This window comes from Misgurnus anguillicaudatus, chromosome 8 (assembly GCF_027580225.2).
Source record: "Misgurnus anguillicaudatus chromosome 8, ASM2758022v2, whole genome shotgun sequence".
Classification (NCBI taxonomy): domain Eukaryota; kingdom Metazoa; phylum Chordata; class Actinopteri; order Cypriniformes; family Cobitidae; genus Misgurnus; species Misgurnus anguillicaudatus.
In genome coordinates this window covers 16,135,875-16,156,629 of record NC_073344.2, presented here as the reverse complement: position 1 = coordinate 16,156,629, position 20,755 = coordinate 16,135,875, and the positions used below count along the sequence as shown (strand labels likewise).

General features: G+C 36.0%; 3 protein-coding genes across 4 annotated transcripts; 2 read left to right on the top strand and 1 right to left on the bottom strand.

Moving 5' to 3' along the window:
* Nucleotides 1-1,502: 1,502 nt before the first annotated feature.
* arl6ip5a (ADP-ribosylation factor-like 6 interacting protein 5a) lies at nucleotides 1,503-4,491 on the bottom strand. The gene is made up of 3 exons (XM_055213154.2): nucleotides 4,220-4,491; nucleotides 2,761-2,978; nucleotides 1,503-2,490 (listed from the first exon to the last, which is right to left on the bottom strand). Exons 1-3 carry the CDS (start codon nucleotides 4,396-4,398, stop codon nucleotides 2,315-2,317), a joined length of 573 nt encoding a protein of 190 aa, XP_055069129.1. The 5' UTR covers nucleotides 4,399-4,491; the 3' UTR covers nucleotides 1,503-2,314.
* A 188-nt stretch (nucleotides 4,492-4,679) lies between these two features.
* Nucleotides 4,680-12,516, top strand: trnt1 (tRNA nucleotidyl transferase, CCA-adding, 1). Of its 2 annotated transcripts, none has more exons than XM_055213150.2 (8): nucleotides 4,680-4,837; nucleotides 5,093-5,239; nucleotides 6,641-6,834; nucleotides 7,091-7,229; nucleotides 7,696-7,822; nucleotides 8,655-8,848; nucleotides 8,960-9,213; nucleotides 11,731-12,516. In XM_055213150.2, exons 2-8 carry the CDS (start codon nucleotides 5,101-5,103, stop codon nucleotides 11,977-11,979), a joined length of 1,296 nt encoding a protein of 431 aa, XP_055069125.1. In that variant the 5' UTR covers nucleotides 4,680-4,837; nucleotides 5,093-5,100; the 3' UTR covers nucleotides 11,980-12,516. The 2 variants fall into 2 exon arrangements, with proteins under 2 accessions (XP_055069125.1, XP_055069126.1); XM_055213151.2 differs by having other exon boundaries at nucleotides 4,698-4,816.
* A 3,344-nt stretch (nucleotides 12,517-15,860) lies between these two features.
* avpr2b.1 (arginine vasopressin receptor 2b, tandem duplicate, 1) lies at nucleotides 15,861-18,234 on the top strand. Its single transcript, XM_055213153.2, has 2 exons — nucleotides 15,861-17,047; nucleotides 17,648-18,234. The coding sequence occupies exons 1-2, from the start codon at nucleotides 16,198-16,200 to the stop codon at nucleotides 17,851-17,853; spliced, it is 1,056 nt and encodes a 351-aa protein (XP_055069128.2). The 5' UTR covers nucleotides 15,861-16,197; the 3' UTR covers nucleotides 17,854-18,234.
* Nucleotides 18,235-20,755: the final 2,521 nt, after the last annotated feature.

The following is a 20,755-nucleotide window of genomic DNA, read 5'->3' as shown; positions in this document are numbered from 1 at the left end:
ATTATATGTATTTCAGAGTATAGTGTTAAGATTTTTAATCAAAGTTACACTGTAAACATTCCTTGATGTACTTAATTTGAAATTGCAATTCATTTAAACTTTCTTAGGGATGAGTTGTTATAAATTATAAAAATAAAGTTCAAATAACTTAAGCTAATTCAACTTGATTTTTTAAGTTACAGCTACTCATGAATAAATAGTTATCATTTGAAATAACTTGTACATTTATTAAATTGATTAAACAGAATTTTTCGGTGTAGTACTGGATTACAGAAATATGTAATGTAGTGTTAAATTTAAAGAATCCAAAAATGTGTCCTTTAAAAAAATATAAAAGAAGTTAATATCCTGGTTTTTGCTTGAAATGATAGAAAAAGTGAAAAGCTGGATGAACTTAAAAATACTTTGGTAATTGGTTACATGTAAATATGTGTGTATTTTTCAACTTATATGTTTAGGGTGAAAAATACTTTGTGAAAAATTAAATTGAAAAAAAAAAATTTTTAGCTGTTACCAACTGAAGTAATTTTTAAGTTGATCCAACTTTTTTTTTTTACTTTTTATAGTGTATTACAAATAAGCTCAAATCCTTTCAAGGGGATTGTTCATGTTTACACACAAAAAAATAAATGCAGCAGACTTGTTTTACAGAATATGCAGTTTAATTTGATTTAATTTATTTCATATTTGTTAGTTAATTTACTGATTCTACTAAAGAATATAATGTGTATTTTGTTTCTGTCATGGTTTTGTCTTTTCAACAGTTGTCTTTTGACATTTTACAGCCGTCAACAGAATGTATGCTATGCAGCTAAATTTAGTTGGAATATTCCTATATTGTACAAAAATTAACATTTTACTTAAATTCTGAATGTTTTCAGTTCTTCCCCTAAAGCTCTCAACAGACTGGATTAGATAAAAGAATCTGCTGATGATTCTTACACACAGCTATACATTTATATATTACTTCATCTGTTGTGAATTCACTTGAAAATTGTATAGCAATAACTTCATATAAGGCCTATATATTGTTGCCTTTATCTGTCACAATTACCTGTTACCACAACATGTCTTACCACAAAAGTCTTTGTCCTGTTTGAAATCTATACTCTATTCAGCATTGCACTCTCTACTAATTCTGGATTTTGAATAAAAAGCTTTCCATTGATGTATTGTTTGTTGAGAAAGGGCAATGTTTGGCCAAGATACAACTATTTGAAAATCTAAGGGTGCAAAAAAATCTAAATATTGAGAAAATCGCCTTTAACGTTGCCCAAATTAAGTCCTTAGCAACACATATTACTAATGAAAAATAATTTTTTTTATATATTTATGGTAAATATCTTCATGGAACATGATCTTTACTTAATATTCCAAATATTTCGATCATTTTGATCCATACAGTGTATTGTTGGTTATTGTTACAAATACACCCATGTGGCTTATGACTGTTTTTTTGGGGGGTCTAGGGTCACATATTTGTAATGACGACATAAAACACATGGAACAAAATATGGCTTTATTATCAATATCTTTTGCATAGATTTGTATACATATGTGAACTTGTCTGTAAAATCCAGGCTTATTGTCTAATTTTGAGATTAGGAGTAGCAAAGTTAGATTTCACATTGATCTTTGACGCAACCTTACTCAGTAAATATTCAAGATATCAAGGTTATTTTTCACAGAGAGTTCTTTGCATTATCTAGGAGTAAATCACACAAAAACGAGGTTCACGTATTGTAAGTTACAGTAATTACCGGAAATACAACAAATATCACAAAGATTGAGAGACCTCTTGTACCTTGAGGGCTTAAGGTGATAACCATAATTGAAAACTCAGTAGACTCAAACATTATACATTATTGTGCAAAAGTTGTGCACATCACACTGCAAACATTTGGATATCGCATGAAACCAATGACTTTTTTGTCACGTTATACTTAATACTTTGGATATAAAATGTGTTTGATGACACTAAAGCAACACTTCCTTCAGGCTACAAAAAGAAATGACTTTCTCATGATACATCTAAACATTTTTATTTTTCACAGCACAGAGAAATAAATGTAAAAAAGTATTCACAAATGTTTGACCTATGGACTACGTGAACGGAGATGTAAACAATCTGTGCTTGAAAAATACAGTTTCCCATTCTGTTTTTTTTTAAATACACATATTTTGAATGTTTGTATGTATCATGCATGTTGGAGAAAACATAATAGATCTTATAAATTGTGCCAGTTTGCGCTGAAAACAGTTCATTTATTTATGAGAACCTCAAAAAGGAGTAAACATCTCCGTTTTTTAAAGTTCACTCCTTGAGTGTGTTCTCCAGAATGCCTTGAATCTTACTGAGGCTTTCTTCTTGCTGGCCCAGTGCATCAAGTATGATACTCATGGGTGTTTTTTTGAGTCCTGCACTTTCCATCTTATTCTCCAGTTTGTTTTTCATGTTACGGAGGCGGAGTGAGGCATGTGCGAAGATCACTGAAACGCAGAATAACAAAGCACTTTAGATTTCCAGATGTCTTTTAATTTGACCTTCAGGTTAGTTAACACTTGAATTACACAGTAAAGTTACTAAATGCAGAAATGCTTCTCACAAATTTCCTCCAAACCACAGAAATCCTACCATTGAGATTTATTGCATTCAACTGGATACATTATCATAAGTGCTGACATCAGACTATATCATGCATTTGCTTCTAAAAATATAAGCATTGTTATGATAATGATGTTATTTCTTAAGAAACTTACAGAGAATTGGTAGCTTGATCCCAAACAGTAGCACCATAACTCCACCGAAGAGTGAGATGAGGAGGTAGCTCACCACCATGACAAGGAAAACAAATAAGGTAGGGTTCTCTTTCTTGAAGCTCTTGATCCTTGCCTTGTTCTCACCTGCCCATACAGAGCCCATGAAGACTGACGCCACTACTGCTAAACCTGTAATCATGCTTACGGGATATAAGAACCTGTGGAGAGAGAATTGTACAGTAACAGGATGTTAATAAGACTGATGTTAGGTTTAGGCATTTAGAAAAAAAGTCAATGGTGACCCCTACTGGTTGTTGAGAGCAAGTACAATAAAATATTAATGGGCAACATGAGGTACTTTTTAGGAATAGTTCCCCCAAAAATACAATTCTGTCATCATTTTCTCATGTTTATGTTGTTCGAAACCTGTATGAATTTATTTTTTCTGATAAACACAAAATAAGAAATTTTGATTAGTGATGGTAAGCACACAGCTGATTTTAACTATTCACTTCCATAGTAGGAAAAACAAATACGATTGGAATTCAATGGATACCATCAACTGTGTGCTTACCATCATTTATTAAAATATCTTCATCATTTATCACAATATTTCCATAATAATTGTTTTCCTACTATGGAAGTCAATGGTTACAATGACCCCACATACTGATTACAAATGCACTTTGGATAGTGTCAGACAAATTCATCAATGTACATGTAAGGTGTCCAAAAACTATTTATCCCAATATTGAATATCATGTATTTTGTTTAATTCTTTTTTATTAAATGCAACTTGGCTTCATATATTGGTATCTAATACAATACCATTCATGTAAGTGCTGCTGAAGTATTTATATACTTTTGGCCTACTGTAAAAAAGCATTCATGGTCAGCACCAGGCGTTTCCTTGTTTAATTTTGTTTAGTGAGTCCTGGCAACTGGTTTTAACATTACACCAAATCCCCAGACATAGACACACAGCTGTCCAGAAATACATAGATAGAAATTACCTCATGTTCTAAATTGGATATAAAACATTACCCAAAACCTGAGCATATATAATACAAACCGTGTCTAAAAGATAGAAAAGTACACAAATCCCTGGTGTCATACAGTGCTGTCAGATGGTAACGTTACTTTAAAATAGTGTACACAATGCTGATGAAAGATTACCATATTCATGTAGCAAGGTATTTACTTAGTGCCCCAACGCAGTTCATGCTATAAAATATGGTAGTGCCCTAGTAGTATTTTGTTTGCGTTAACAATGTATTATAAATTATAATACATAGTATTGACAAAATTAATGTGTATTTTTAATCGTCAACGAGCACCTAAAAGTATCGCGTTACTACATAAACCAATGCGTTGGCATGCAATACTATCTCAAACCTTACTAATGTATCTAAAATTAGTTAAATCCCACATTATGCACGCATGGATGCCATGCACTTACCCTACGACCATAAAAACAATGATCGCCATCAGCAGATAGTTTGTTTGATAGTACAAAAGATTGCTGACTACTCTGTTGTTCCATTTCGCCAAATCTCGCGTGTCAGGTTTGGCGAAGCGATCTGAACCTGGAAAGAAATCATCCCAGGATCTCAAAGGAGCGATCTCTACTTTAGCCATTAAACTGCTTTAACCGGACAGGACCCGTACCGCTGTCACCGTCTATGTGTCACTTCCTTACTCTCGCGATGTCTTTTAAGTTTTTCTAGGCGGTAAACAAATTACTTGTTTGATTTCATGAGGCGCTGCGCAAACCAATCGACGAATGACGTCAAAGTACCGCGAGAGGAGAAGCCTTTGAACGTGTCAAAGTTGATGCAATCAACCAGAAAATCTGTATTTGTTATCATTTGTTGTCACAAATTCATTTAGAAATAATTTACAACCTCTCTGAGTTAAGTTCTTATGTTTTTAAAACCAACATGTAGCCAATCAGCCATCATCATGGGTGTTCGGTCATCACGTATGCGTCCCGGAAACGATGTGCGGACATAGCTCCGCCCACTTTTACTGTCATGGCAGAACGCTGTGCTGTAAGGTAGCCCTGTGTTTTCTTTAGGTGAATACATTTAATACGTTAGTTTCTCATTTTTTTTATCTGATGAGTTTGATTGACTTTTTAGTTAGTTTAGCATTTATAGTCGTGTATTGTTTATATAATTCTGGAATGTGCTGACTGGACGAGTAGCTTTATAAGATATCATGCCATCACCATCAGTTAACTTACCCAACAAACATAGTTATCTGTGGTTCAGCATTGATTATTTGTTTTTGTAGTGATACTACTGACCTTACCAGCTGTTTGTTGTTTTAGTATCACAGATGTGGGCTAGATTATTTCTGCGTCCCACGCTGATCAACCGAGTTCATCTCACGTGGAGTCTGAGGTCATTCATCACAATGCAACTGAAAACTAGTGAATTTAAGTCTTTATTTAGCAACGGGCTAGTAAGCCTTGCGGGTAAGCTCACTTATTAATTTAAGACGACACGATTATTACTTTTACAAAAAATAATGTAGTGGTATCATGGTGGTATGGGGCAGTGATGTAACACTGAAACGTTTATTTTTCTTATGCATGTATTTAAAAGTTTCTAGACAAATTGTTATTTATATAAATTATTAATAAATTAAATTAACATGCTTTTTATTTTTTACGAGATTTTTACCTGTTACAAGGAAGGGCTTTTCCATATCCTTTTGATGCATAAATAGTCCATAAATTCAGAAAATGAAAGTAATTATTTTTAGTTTTATTAATAAAATGTGTCCCAGTCTGAAATTCAAAATAAAGTCCCATAATCTTATTATGAGGTTAGGAGTATCAAAGTTTGAAATCAATCATTAATGTCACTTTTTTTCAATATTTGACATTATCTTACTAAGTCAATAATAAAGATATATAATATTTACAAAATGTTCTTAACATTATATAGGATGATTTTATGTGGAAAACAGTAAATCACAAAAAAATGTGACTCTGCTGGGTTTTCACCGACTGGGTCACAAATTCATACATATGCATTATAAATAGTTGTCTACCATCCTGTATTTAAAGAAATATTTCACTTTCATAAAAATAAAATCCTATTGATTTACTCACCCCCATGTCATTTAAATTGTTTATGTCTTTATTTGTTTAGTTGAGAAGAAATTAAGTTTCCAGGATTTTTCTCAAGATTTTTTCTCATTTTCAAGAAAAATAAAAAATATGCACTTTTAAACCACAACTTCTGGTCTTGCACTAGCTGTGTGAAATGGCAGTGCAACCTTGCATATTTGCTTAGCACGTCGAAAAAGTCACACGTTAAATGTGTGAAACGCATATTTGCAGACAATTTTAAACAATAAACTGACACAAAGACATTAGTTAATATCATTCCACATGCAACCCGTCGGATCGGTCCTCTTTCTCCATCCTTGTAAACACTGGAGCAGTAGTTTTGCGTAGGTCATGTGTGACCTTTCAACGTGCTTACGCAATACTCCAGCTAGTGCAAGATGAAAAGTTGTGGTTTAAAGGAAATATTTTTTATTTTTCTTGCTGAAAATGACAATCACTTTGCTATGCGACAGTTAAGACCTCTTTGAAGCTGCGTTGAAACTGCAGTTTAAAACTGCATTGAAACTGTAAACTGTTGAGGTCCAACAAAGTCTATTAAATTGAGAAAAATCTTGGATGTTTAAAAAAACTGATTTCTTCTCGACTGAACAAAGAAAGACGTCAACATTTTGGATGACATAGGGGTGAGTAAATTATCGGGATTTCTTTTTTATGAAATTGAAGTATTCCTTTAGGCATCATTAAAATAAACAGGTCTTAAGATCAAGTTATCTAACAATCATCATTCTAAATCACCAGAACTGTTTGATAAGAACAAGTTTGAGCTGAGGATCGCAGGAGGTGCAGTGCGGGACCTCCTGTCAGGAAAACGACCAGAAGATGTGGACTTTGCCACCACTGCCACACCGGAGGAGATGAAGAACATGTTTCAGACAGAAGGGATCAGGATGATCAATAACAAAGGGGAAAAACATGGGACCATCACTTGCAGGGTAACACAATTGTTTGGATTAAATGACATACATTTGTTACTAAAATTGACCAAGTAAGGCCTTGTGAATGAATGAAATCAAACTTTGGTGCTTCTAACTTTAGACATTGTGTTACCTACAAAGTAAACTAGATGAATGTAAATAAAGGCTTTATTGTTTTGTTGCATGGCACACGTTTGTGCACTGTGTGCAATTTTGCACCTTGCTCTATGTTTGAACTTGGATGTACATTTAATTGAATACTTTTATTGTGTAGCTTCATAATGAGAACTTTGAAGTGACCACTTTGCGGGTGGACGTACAGACCGATGGGAGGCACGCAGAGGTGGAGTTTACCACTGACTGGCAGAAAGATGCAGAGCGCAGAGACCTCACCATTAACTCAATGTTTCTGGGTAACCTATATTATAATGTTTTAAAGGTGCATTGTGGAACTTTTAGCAGCATCATCTAGTGGTGAAACGCATTGTGAAGCTACGGTAGCCGCCAAAGGACAAACACGTCATTGTCTCAGATGCGATCTGTAGAACAGTTTGTCCGCTTAGGGCTACTGCAGAAACGTGACGGTAAAAAATAGCGACTTTCTTGTAAGGGGATCCACGGTTTGTGTAGAAAAAAACGGCTCATTCTAAGGTAATAAAAACAATACAGTTCATTATGTAAGGTCTTTATACAGCACTGATTATATAGTTATGTATACTATATTGCATTTCTGTCAAAAGATCCTTCTTAAAGTCCCACATTGCACCTTTAACAGATCTCAGTTTCAACTTAATTAATGCATTTCTTGTAAATTTGATGTTTGCAGGATTTTTAAATATTAACAGTTGTACATTCTTGGTTTGTGTCTTTTCCTAACAGGGCTTGATGGGACTTTATATGATTATTTCCAGGGATACGAGGACCTGAAAAACAAGAAAGTACGGTTTGTTGGCAGTGCTTCACTAAGAATCCAAGAGGACTATCTCAGAATTCTCAGATATTTCAGGTACTAGTTTTAAAACAGATTTGGAAAATAGTTTTAAAGGTGCATTGTGTGACTTTTACAAGAATTTCTTGACAGAAATGCATTATAGTATACATATCTATATTATCAGTGCTGTATGAAGACCTTACAAAATAAACGGCATTGTTTTTATTACCTTAGAATGAGCCACCAGGATTGTGCAACTTTTTTTTTGCTATCAAAATGACATATTTTGCGGTGGTAATCTAGATTTGTGAAAAAATTTGTGATTGTTTTTTAACTTGTATACCATAAATGCTTAATATAAAATAAGTATGTTTGCAAGCAAACAGTCAATGATAAAATAAGGACAGAGAAACAAATGAAATAGGATACACTTACAAACAAACATTGCATTGATTGCATTCATTTTAAAAACCTAGAAAGTAATGCATCAATCCAAAAACCACATGTTCCCTAAACTGTGCGTTGCATAACCATCTTTGTGTACCTATTTTTGCCGATGGTCATTTTGACCGGTGTGTATGTGAGCATTCAAGTGCAAAGCCTGAAAGGAGTGCAGTCCTCGCGCACTGTCAGGTGGCAAGCGCACGTGTGCCAGAGTCATCCACGCAGGCGGGTAGCCCGTTTGATTTAAAGAGCACCTATTACATTGCTAAAACAACATTATTTTGTGTATTTGGTATACTACAATGTGTTCTATACAGTCCATATACAGTATAATACAATCTACAACACTGCGGGTCCCCTTACATGAAAGTCACCATAGTTTGTGTTTAAAAGTGATTCAGGGATGGACAATATTGGTTATTGGTATATTGAAATGGCCTACATGGTTTGTTGTTGACTGTAGATTCTACGGACGGGTGGCAGCTGAACCTGGACAACATGAACCTGAGACTTTGGAGGCAATAAGAGATAATGCTAAAGGGTTGGCTGCTATCTCAGGGGAGAGGATCTGGGTGGAACTGAAAAAGATGGTGGTTGGAAATCATGCTGATCACCTGCTGGAGCTCATCTATGAGTTGGGTTTGGCTCAGTATATAGGTAAGACACACAAGCCTGAAAACCATATTTAAGGGATGTAATATTTTTAGAGGGGTGGCAAATGTGATATAGATAACATGTTGTATTTTTTACTTGTGTGCTTTCATGCAGGTCTTCCAGTAGATGGCAATGTAGAAGAGATGAAGAAGATCTGGCAGAGAGCATGTGATGGCTCTCCTAAACCTATGACTATATTGGCCAGTCTGTTCCGAAGCCAGGAGGATGTGGAAAAACTAGATTTGCGACTAAAGCTTTCCAGGGAAGAGAAGAACTTGGGAATCTTCCTGGTCAAGTACAGACGAGACCTTGTTAAGGGGCAAGACGAACATGACAGCCTTAAACCCTACACAGATTTCATCATTGATGTATGCATTTTTTTACCCAAGCACCCTATTTATTGTACATTCACCTAAAGGATTATTAGGAACACCATACTAATACTGTGTTTGACCCCCTTTCTCGTTCAGAACTCCCTTAATTCTACATGGCGTAGATTCAACAAGGTTCTGAAAGCATTATTTAGAAATGTTGGCCCATATTGATAGGATAGCATCTTGCAGTTGATGGAGATTTGTGGGATGCACATCCAGGGCACAAAGTTCTCGTTCCACCTCATCCCAAAGATGCTCTATTGGGTTGAGATCTGGTGACTGTGGGAGCCATTTTAGTACAGTGAACTCATTGAAACCAATTTGAAATTATTTGAGCTTTGTGACATGGTGCATTATCCTGCTGGAAGTAGCCATCAGAGGATGGGTACATGGTGGTCATAAAAGCATGGACATGGTCAGAAATAAGGCTCAGGTAGGCCGTGTCATTTAAACAATGCCCAATTGGCACTTAGCTTGAATCAGTCGGTCCATTCTCCTCTGACCTCTAGCATCAACAAGGCATTTTCGCCCACAGGACTGCCACATACTGGATGTTTTTCCGTTTTCACACAATTCTTTTTAAACCCTAGAAATTGTTGTGCGTGACAATCCCAGTAACTGAGCAGATTGTGACATACTCAGACTGGCCCATCTGGCACCAACAACCATGCCACGCTCAAAATTGCTTAAATCACCTTTCTTTCCCATTCTGACATTCAGTTTGGAGTTTAAGATATTGTCTTGACCAGGACCACACCCCTAAATGCATTGAAGCAACCACGTGATTGATTGGTTTATTAGATAATTGCATTAAGACATTGAACAGGTGTTCCTAATAATCCTTTAGGTGAGTGTATAGTACAAAACAAATGTCAAAGCATCAGTTGGTGTACTTTCAGTTCTGCCCATTAAGTAAATTGGACATTTTATGCATATTTATGGTGCAACAGTTCAACATTTTTGTTAGGTTTGTATCATTGCTCTGGGGTCTTGGTTTAATAATATTTATTACACGGCTTGTTGGAACGCTTGATTCTGATTGGCCAGTCGTGACATTTGCAGGTTTGTTATTCCCAGATAACAACTGCTCAAAACACACGGTAACCCGGATGCTGCAAATTATTTTGACAGATACAGTTTATATTACACAAAAAGTGACATTTATATTTACAAATGATTAAATTAAATAGTGTGTTTGTGACATTTGAACCTCTTGTCTTATCTTAAAACCAAAAGTAAATGGGTTTTCCTTGCAGAAGGTCTGAATTTGTAAAAAAAAAGCAAATAAATTATTTCAAACCTTACTTGTGAGGTAAATAGCCGTGTAATAAGCGGGAAAATGTATATGGGTGATTCTCACGAAAACTTGGTTTTAAAAATGCCAAGCATGAAAATGTAAAAATTGCTTAAATTTACTTTTTTACCCACCAGACATTGAAAAACAAAGTCTGGAGTAAATGGGAACATTAATTTAAAAACTTTTACTTATCATTTAACACTTTTTGTAACATAATTTTTAAAATTAGTCCTAAAAAATCTCATTACCGCAACAGTCAGAAAACATCAACACTGACATATTTTCAAAATGACATGACAAACCTGAAAGAACATAATTTGGAGATTCTGCACATGCATTTAAAATCAAAGTATTATGCTCCTATTAATTAAATTAACATTTAATAAGCATCTGTTGCGGTAATGATAATCAAAATGTCGTGTAAGCATTATGACAAGACAATATTTCAAATTAACTGTAAAAAAATTATCTATACCTGGTAGCCATCTTGAAGTAACTGGTCCATGTGCTTGGTCACTCAAAATCAAACTTTATTAAAATTCTGTATGTGTGCTTAAACTGTTCTCAAAAAGTGTTGCAGAGGATGAGAACATCAGGCATGGACACATCATTTTCCTAATTTTTCTTCATTATTATTATACATGAATATTCAGTAAATATTTTTTCTGTCATCTAAAGTAGTCTAGCAAAACATCCATTTATTTTTTTTCTTAATATTTTTGTGTTAATTTGATTAAATTACAACATAACGCATGTTGAAACACAGCCGGACACATTGCGGTAATGAGAATTTCAGCAGAAAAGGAGATAAAATTTACAATTATAAATTCTTCTTGTTGAAATCACACATTGTGCAAGGTAGAACACAGTATGGTGTTAATTCTGATGCTTTTTAATGTTACTATATTACACATTTTAAAGCTAAAATCATTAGTGCCGTGGTGTTTCAATGGTTTCGTGAGAATCACCCATATAGGCAGCCAGTTTTTTACACGAAAAGAGCCCCTACAGTCCTGATCACATTGTCGGGACTTATTTCTGCGATAACAACTTGCTGCCTATACATTAACCCTTACTTATACAGTATGTTGCTATTAGAGATGCAACAAATTCATTTATTTGAGGTCTGTTTTTTTGTAGTGATACAGACAATACTGTAAATGCTCTTGAAATGTGCATGAGATGTATAACTTGTCTCATTTGACTTATTGCAGTCTCGAGAGCTGGACTCCCAGAGTAAAGTACTGGAGCTTCTGAAGTATCAGGGAGAAAAGAAAATCCATAATGAGCTAAGCAGGTGGTCCATCCCGCGTTTCCCGGTCAGTGGGCATGACTTGCGCAAGCTGGGTATCACCTCAGGTAAAGAGATTGGCACCATCCTTCAGGAGCTCAGGGAAACGTGGAAGAAGAGCCGCTATCAGATGAACAAAGAGGAACTTCTGGCCACGCTCAACAGATCTTGATATGAGACGAAGGAGTGCGTTAGGAAACCGCTTGGGTTTCGGCATGCACGTGATGTAACACCAGAACCAAGACTCTTAAGAGAAATAAAGAAACTGTCTGTGCCACCTGTAAGCATGTGTATGATGCTCATTTTTCATTTTGTGGTGGATGAAGCTTTTATGTGTTTGGTGATCCAAAGGCATTGTAAAACACTCATTTTCTCTATAAATGCCAATTTAGTTTGACAGCTCATCTTTCATTAACATTGAATTTTATAGTGTAATGGATGCATGGAAGTTAAGTGTTGCAAGGATGCAAAGTTCATGTTGTTTACTGGATGTGGGACTGTGCCCTTTTGTAAATGTGAAGAGGTGTAATTACAGAAAAGTAATTTGGCTGTCTCTCAGTGATGAGAGACTCTTATGTTATGAAGCCGTAGTCATGGTTTTATTATGAAGAAAATTACGTTCCTCTTGTCAGCAGTTCATGGTTGTTAGATGCTTATATAAGCAATTCTCCAGGTGGTTTCTTTGAAATAAAGTAGCACACAGCGGGTCTTAGAGTGTTATGTTCTATTTAATACATAAGGTGTCTAGCGTTAAGAGTACAATTGGTGTATTACAGTATTTATCATTGATACTTATTTTGTATAGTTCACAACGGGAGCAGTAATGGCTTATTGCTTAGGGAGTTGGACTTGATTCTCAGGACAGGCAAGAAGCGACTAAATGGCAGGTCACACAGTTGTTTCCAACAGGGTGCCTGCACAAAGTAGTTTTGAGTATACCATTTAAAAAAAATAGCCCTACAGGTTGTTTTATCCCTTGCTTCCAAAAAGTTGTCAGACCCCCTGCACTAGACTTTTCGTTCCATTAGCTGGGCTTCCATTCAAACCTGAAGTGAATATTTTCAAAATTCGCAATAAAAGAAAAACTAAAAATGCTAATTTGGTGATTTTTCATTAAGTTGTTCAAGCTAATGATGCTGTTATTGGTAACCTAGCAACTAACAAGGTAAACAAAACAAGGAACGTTTGGAAAACATGACTGCATGTAGTCACAATGGGGCAAGTTATTAATTTATTAGCAGTGCAGCTTGTAATTGCCAAACTAAAAACAGAAGGAGGAATGCAGCATTTTTGATAAAGGCACCAGCAGCAAGGACATTACGATGACGTCAAGCCCCATATATGGTAAAGACAACTCCAGCGGAAACTGCTAGATCAGTCAGATGGGATTATGTTCGCTACGTAAGAATGAATTTGCAAATGCGTTTCCATCTAACATTCATATTTAATATTTTTCGCATATGTCAAAACCCACCTCAGGCGAGTTTAAATTAAATACTTGTTTTTGCGAATTAAGGGATTTTTAATCGAAATTTGCCGTTTTCATCACCCGTTTTTGATGCGACACTTTAAAATACCCTTAAAAACATGGTGATGGAAAATGGCTACTGTAGCTGGGTTTCAACCCAAACGTGAAGCGAATCTTTTTGCTTTTTTTTGAAAAATTTGCACAAAAAGAAAAACAAACGAATTAGGTGCGCTTCCATCACGTTGTTTGAGCGAATGACGGTAACCTAGTAACCAACAGTAAACAAAACAAGCCACGCATGGAAAATTGAGACGGGACTCTATGGAGTCACGATGGTGCAAGTTGTTAATTTATTAGCCGTGCAGCTTGTAATCGCCAGACTTAGTACTGTGCACAGAAGAAGGAATGCAGCATTTTGATGAAGCAGCAAAGGCATTGCGACCACGTCGAACCCCATATATGGTAAAGACAACTACAGCGGAAACATGCAGCTATGGTCAGTCACATATGGTTTTAATTTTCGCTATGTAAGATTTAATTCAGCAAATGTGTTTCCATCTCCAATTATTCGCATTTACTTATTTTCACAAAAATCAAATAACCACTTCAAAGCGAGGGTAAAAACTTTTTTGCCAATTAAGACATTTTTTATCGAAATTAGGCGTTTCTATCGTTGTTGATGCGATAGTTCACAATGCACATAAAATCATGATGATGGAAATATGGCTACTGTAGCTGGGTTTCCATCCAAACGTGAAGCTAATCTTTTCAAAGTTCTTAAAAAAAAGAAGGAAAAACAAACAAATGCAAATTAGGTGCGCTTCCATCACGTTGTTTGAGCGAATGACGTGTTTTGGTAACCTAGTAACCAACAGTAAACAAAACAAGCCAGGCTTAGAAAATGGAGACGGGACTGCATGTAGTCACGATGGGGCAAGTTATTAGCAGTGCAGCTTGTTATTGGCAAACTGAATGCTGCGCAGAAGAAGGAATGCAGCATTTTCGATGAAGCACTAGCGACCACGTCGAGACAACTCCAGCGGAAACAGCTAGGTCAGTCACATGGTTTTAATTTTCGCTATGTTAGAATTAATTCAGCAAATGTGTTTCCATCTCCAATTATTCGCATTTACTTATTTTCACAAAAATCAAATAACCACTTCAAGCGAGGGTAGGCTAAATTTTTTTTTGCCAATTAAGATTTTTTTTAATCGAATTTTGGCGTTTTCATCACTCGTTATTGATGCTATACTTCAAAATATGCATATAATCATGGTGATGGAAACATGGCTACTGTCGCTGGGTTTCCATCCAAACGTGAAGCAAATCTTTTTGAAAATTCTCAAAGCAAAAACAAACAAATTAGGTGCGATTCCATCAAGTTGTTTGAGCGAATGACGGTGGTAACCTAGTAACCAACAGTAAACAAAACAAGCCACGCTTAGAAAGTGGAGACGGGACTGCATGTAGTCACGACGGAGCAAGTTATTAATTTTTTAGCAGTGCAGCTTATTGGCAAACTGAATGCTGCGTACAGAAGACACTTTTTATGAAGACACTAACAGCAAGGACACTTCGACGACGTCGAACCTCATATGTGGTAAAAAGACAACTACAGCGGAAACAGCTAGACGGCCAGTCACATGGTTTTAATTTTCGCTATGTTAGAATTAATTCATTCAGCAAATGTGTTTCCATCTCCAATTATTCGCATTTACTTATTTTTACATAAATCAAATACCCTACCTCAAGCAAGTGTAAAAACTTTTTTTGCCAATTAAGAATTTTTTTAATCGAAATTTGGCGTTTCCATCACTCGTTTTTGATGCGATACTTCTGATGGATGGCTACTGTAGCTGGGTTTCCATCCAAACGTGAAGCAAATCTTTTTGAAAATTCTCAAAAAAAAAGAAGAAAAACAAACAAATGCAAATTACGTGCGCTTCCATCAAGTTGTTTGAGCGAATGACTCAATTGGTAACCTAGTAACCAACAGTAAACAAAACAAGCCGCTTAGAAAATGGAGACAGGACTGCATGTAGTCATGATGGGTTATTAATTCATTTAGTTATTAATTTATTAGCAGCGCAGCTTGTAATTTCCAAACTGAATGATGTGCACAGAAGAAAGCAGCATTTTTGTTGAAGGCGGCAGCAACTATTTTAATGGAAACTAATGATCTCTATGGGTCTCTACTGGTAATATGTTGTCATCTGTAGGTGGGATCTAATCTGGCAGGTGTGGATCAATAGTACACCATTGTTGGGACAGCACATAAATGAATTTGTAATGGTTTTATTAGCCGATCGTTATGCTATTTGCTTTTTTTTAATTGAAAATTTTGAATTTGTTTTGGTTTTTATTTTAAGGTTAGTTATCTATCCAAATGTAGCCTCCTTACTAAAAAATTCAGCTAAGACCAGCATAAGCTGCTGTGCTGGTTTTAGTTCGTCTACCAGCTTAGTTGCTGGTCTAGCTGTGGTTTGGTCACTTTTTAAGCTGGTCTAGCTGTGTTTTGGTCACTTTTTAAGCGTTTGGTCACAACGTTCAGGCTAAAAGACCAGCGGACCCACAAGCTTTGGGAGGACCAGCTTAGATCAGCTAATGCCACCTTAAACCAGCTAAAACCAGCTACCAGCTTATGCTGGTCTTTGCTGGATTTTTCAGTAGGGCTACACATTTATTTCATGTTTGCTCAGCTCAGAGACGATTTGTCCGTCTTTTAATCGAGAACATCACACCTCACCAGCGTCTTTATGTCATCTTGAGTTGGTGGGAAAAGCCCCTCCTCTCTTTATCCAAACCTGCATATAAACCATCAAGTCTTCACTCAGCATCATACACTCCACTCAAGATTGTATCCATCGTCGAACTTACACTTTATTTGTGATGCGCCAAACAGGCTCTCCAAACATTTAGGAAATGTCTTACTTTAGTTTAAACCTAAGCAACGCAAGCTTTGAGATGGAAGCGACGGCAGATCAACCACGCGACGAGCACCTGGCGCGTATAGAAATCGCGCTGCTCAGCGTCATATTTCTATGCGCGCTCACGCTGAACTTCGGTCTGCTGCTTGTGCTCTGGAGGAGGAGGCGACACGCGTCTCGAATGCGCGTGTTTGTAACGCATCTTTGTCTGGCGGACCTGGTGGTCGTCTTCTTCCAGGTCTGTTCCCAACTAATGTGGAAGTTAACGGACCGTTTTCTCGGTCCCGACCTGCTGTGCCGCTCGGTCAAGTACTTTCAGGTCGTGGGCATGTTCGCGTCTACGTACATGATAGTGGTGATGACCGTGGACCGGTACCAGGCGGTGTGCAACCCAATGGTGACTTTCCAGAGGAGACGAGCGCACTTGAACTTCCCCGTGTGCGTCGCGTGGGCCGTGTCTTTTATTTTAAGCATCCCGCAGATATTTATTTTCTCCCGGGTTCAGATCGCACCGGGTGTCTACGACTGCTGGGCAGAATTCATTCAACCATGGGGACTCAAAGCTTACGTGACGTGGACGACGCTGGTCATATTTGTGCTGCCCATAATAACAGTCATGCTGTGTCAGGTGCGCATATGCCGCGCGCTCCAGATCAATGTGCACATGAAGACCCAGCAACATGGCCAGCTTTCTTCCAGAGCCAGCAACGTGCTGTCCGTGTCCAAGTCTCGAATTAAGACGGTGAAGATGACGGTGGTGATCGTGATGACTTACACCGTGTGCTGGGCTCCGTTTTTTACGGTGCAGCTTTGGTCTGTGTGGGACGCGTGCGCTCCCACTGAAAGTAAGACAAAGTCTGTGGGTAGTTGAACTATACTGTTCAAAAGTTTAGGGTCACTTATACTCTGTTAGTAGATTTTCTTTAAATATTTTAAAATAAAAGTAAACCCATAAAAATATGAAATGACTAACTTCAAAATAAATAGGCTTTTTAGTCTCATTCTCAAACAACTTCTTGAAGTCTCACCCTTAGATGCTTTTAAGGGAGTTCTCATCTAGTCTGTTAGTCATGCATTTCATGTATTTCTTTTCTAATGAAAGGAAATGACCCCAAACTTTGAACAATAGTACAATCTGACAAATAATATAGGTTCTTAAAGGGTGCCATGAAAGAACCATTTTATTTCCTCGAAGTACCACTTAAGAACCTTTTAATTCATACATTTTTTTCACTACAAAGACCCTACTTTGAAACAGAAAGTTTTTTTGTATGTTAAAGTTTCTTTATGGAAATATTTAGCCAACAGAACCTTTACTATTAGGAGTGTAGCTCCAACTTTTTTATTTGCACATGGACACAGTTTGCTTTGTGAGGTACAGTATGTATGTAGAACATGATCAAATGTGATTTTTTTTGTGGCCTAACCTATATTTTTTATTTCAGATGGGACCTTTACTATCCTCATGTTACTTGCAAGCTTAAACAGCATTGCCAATCCATGTATCTACCTGATTTTCACTGTGAAGTTCCCCAAACTGTTGGGGGTTCTCCTGTGCATGGAGCACACCGATGTGAAGGAGTCGCTGCCTGAGGAAACCACGGTGGTCAGCTCTCTGTACGGTGAAAAGAAACATTGGGGTACCATGTAAATATTGTAGTAATAGAGCAATAATTCAGTTCTACTGTATAATATCACCATAATAATTTCTATGTAAATAAAGAAAATATTATATTAAAGCACCAAATAACTTTGAAGGTTCATGATTCTTTTGTAAATAGAAACTCTTGTTTCATCAGTTGCTTTTATCTCCCTTAAACAGTTCATGTTATTTAGTTGTTTCTTTTATTGAAACCAAGCAGATGTGGTGTCCAGATCACAATAGAGGATGTACAGTAAATACTCATTGAGATACTGTAGTAATGTCAGTTGTTAATATTGAGACAAAAGTTAAAATGACAGTATTGCTGTAAATATGTCGCTGTTCTGTGTGTTATCAATAAAGCGCTTTAAAGCTTCATTTGTTGAATCATGTTAAAATTTAAACTAAAAAATAAGTTTCTTAAAGGAATATTCAATTTTCTTAAAAGAAAAATCCAGATAATTTACTCACCACCATATTATCCAAAATGTTGATGTCTTTCTTTGTTCAGTCGAGAGGAAATTGTGTTTTTTTGGGGAAAGCATTGCAGGATTTTTCTCATTTTGATGGACTTTGGTAGAGCCCAACATTTAATACTCAACACTTAACAGGTTTTTTCTACGGAGTTTCAAAGGTCTATAAACGATCCCAAACGAGGCATGAGGGTCTTATCTAGCGAAACGATTGTAATTTTTGACAAGAAAAATAAAAAATATGCACTTTTGAACCACAGCTTTTCGTCTAGATCCGGTCCAGCGTGACCTAGCGTAAATGCGTAGTGACGTAGGATGGTCACATGTTACATGTATGAAACGCACATTTGCGGACATTTTTAAACAATAAACTGCCACAAAGACATTAATTAGTATCATTTGACATACAACAACGTCGTAACATTCCTCTTTCCCAACACTGGGGCGGAGTTTCACGTTCGTCCTCTGTGACCTCTTGACGTCATGACGTATTGCGTGGGGTCACGCTGGCGCATCACGACCGGATCTAGATGAGAAGTTGTGGTTTAAAAGTGGATATTTTTTATTTTTCTTGTCAAAAACGACAACTGTTTCGCTAGACAAGACCCTTATGCCTCGTTTGGGATCGTTTAGAGTCCCCCGAAACTAAGTTGAAAAAAACTGTTAAGTGAGTTAAGTATTAAATGTTGGGTTCTAAAGTCCATTAAAATGAGAAAGATCCTGCAATGTTTTCCTCAAAAAACACAACCTCCTCTCGACCGAACAAAGACATCAACACCCTGGATGACACGGTGATGAGTAAATTATCTGGATTTTTCTTTTAAGAAAATGGACTATTCCTTTAACATGATATACAGACACACATGATGCATGTTAACCCTCACTCATTTTAAGCCACAAACATTACAGATATTATGGGAGACAAACACAAAGTGTAAAACAGTGGATGTCAACCTTTTATCTGCCCAATAAAATATTCTTTTTTTAATTTTAAATCATTTTAAGTCACTTTGAGGTACTAAAAAACTACTAAAACTGTACTTAACTTTTTAACAAAATATTTAATTTTTTGATACTTTTGCACTATAATATTAGTATTTATATTAATACATTATTTGATTTTAAACACACATATAATATTATAACTAATATTATAAATAATAAAAGTTATTTATATTTTATTTTATTCATAAATTATGTAGCATATAGTCAGTATCATATATTATAAATATATAGTTATATAGCAATATATACTTTAGAATATTATTACATATCAAAATGAAGCCCAAACAATGTTCTTATTAAGCATATTTTATTAAATCATTATACACAATTTTGGTACTGTGTTTGTAGTACAGTCAATCAACAATATTCATTCCAATTAGACAAAAAAAAAAACATAAAGAAAACACAAAGAAAAGGGATTTTCACTTGATCAAAACTATACAGCAATGAAGACATTACACACACAAGACATAACAAACACAAAAATACTTGTAACGAAACCTGTTAGCCAATAAAGATAAACAGACAGCGTAAAACATTATGTAGTAAAACAAAATTCAACATTTTTAAAATGTACAATAATTCATTATGGCTAATACTTACAGAAAAGAAACCCTGTGGATAGGAGTTGTACTCATTGTGATGTGATGTCTGGTGTTGTTAATGCTTGGCACATTACAGCAAGAATAAAATAAACTGTAAATTGTTCCCCGCTAAAACAAAATTACCCAGAATGCAATACAAGCTATAATGTATTTTGCTGTAATGTAAAAATATGTTATTGTACTGTAGGCTTTTATAGTTATACTGCTAAATCTACTGTGACATCTAACAGTGTAGCTAAATTGATGCATTGTAGACAGTATGCATTTGGGATTTAGTGAAATATTTCCAGTATAATTAGAAACGAAGCATCAATGAAAGATATAATCAAAGAAATGTTGCACAGCCACTTGCTTTAGGAGCTTTAGGCTGACTTGGCTTGCTGTAATCTTTGCTATTAAGAGAAGTAGCTATTGGTAGCATGCTGGTGGCATGTGTCAATCATGGTTGATCTATAAGTAATGCATTAGTAGAGTGTCATTTTTTGGCTTCAGGTAGCAGTGGTGCATAAGCCACTTTTCATTTCTTTCCCTTTTCATGTGACATTTCCGGTGATGTTTACATCAATGGAGTTGGGTATAAAAAGCATCTTAATAGCCAGTCTGATGACAAATGTTCTTGACCTGCTTTTCAATGTAAAGAAAATGTGCTTTTAAAATAGTGTGCCAGTAGGTCAAGGAATTGTGAGATCAAAAATCAAGTTTGCTAATGCATAGAAATGTGAAAAAATGAGACACATATCATAACCTAGGACTCTTTGATGGTTCAGAAGGAAATCCTTAATGGATAAGAGGGAACACGGAGATCTTTTCACTCAGTATGTACATCTG

Excerpts from the sequence above, each read along its gene's own strand:
- arl6ip5a (XM_055213154.2), bottom strand. The coding sequence starts at position 4,398 with ATGGCTAAAGTAGAGATCGCTCCTTTGAGATCCTGGGATGATTTCTTT. Across the intron at positions 2,979-4,219 it reads ATTGTTTTTATGGTCGTAGG|GTTCTTATATCCCGTAAGCA; the intron begins GTAAGTGCATGG and ends CTCTCTCCACAG. Across the intron at positions 2,491-2,760 it reads GATCAAGCTACCAATTCTCT|TGATCTTCGCACATGCCTCA; the intron begins GTAAGTTTCTTA and ends TCTGCGTTTCAG.
- trnt1 (XM_055213150.2), top strand. The coding sequence starts at position 5,101 with ATGTGGGCTAGATTATTTCTGCGTCCCACGCTGATCAACCGAGTTCAT. Across the intron at positions 6,835-7,090 it reads ATGGGACCATCACTTGCAGG|CTTCATAATGAGAACTTTGA; the intron begins GTAACACAATTG and ends TTTATTGTGTAG. Across the intron at positions 8,849-8,959 it reads GGGTTTGGCTCAGTATATAG|GTCTTCCAGTAGATGGCAAT; the intron begins GTAAGACACACA and ends GCTTTCATGCAG.
- avpr2b.1 (XM_055213153.2), top strand. The coding sequence starts at position 16,198 with ATGTCTTACTTTAGTTTAAACCTAAGCAACGCAAGCTTTGAGATGGAA. Across the intron at positions 17,048-17,647 it reads CGCGTGCGCTCCCACTGAAA|ATGGGACCTTTACTATCCTC; the intron begins GTAAGACAAAGT and ends TTTTTATTTCAG.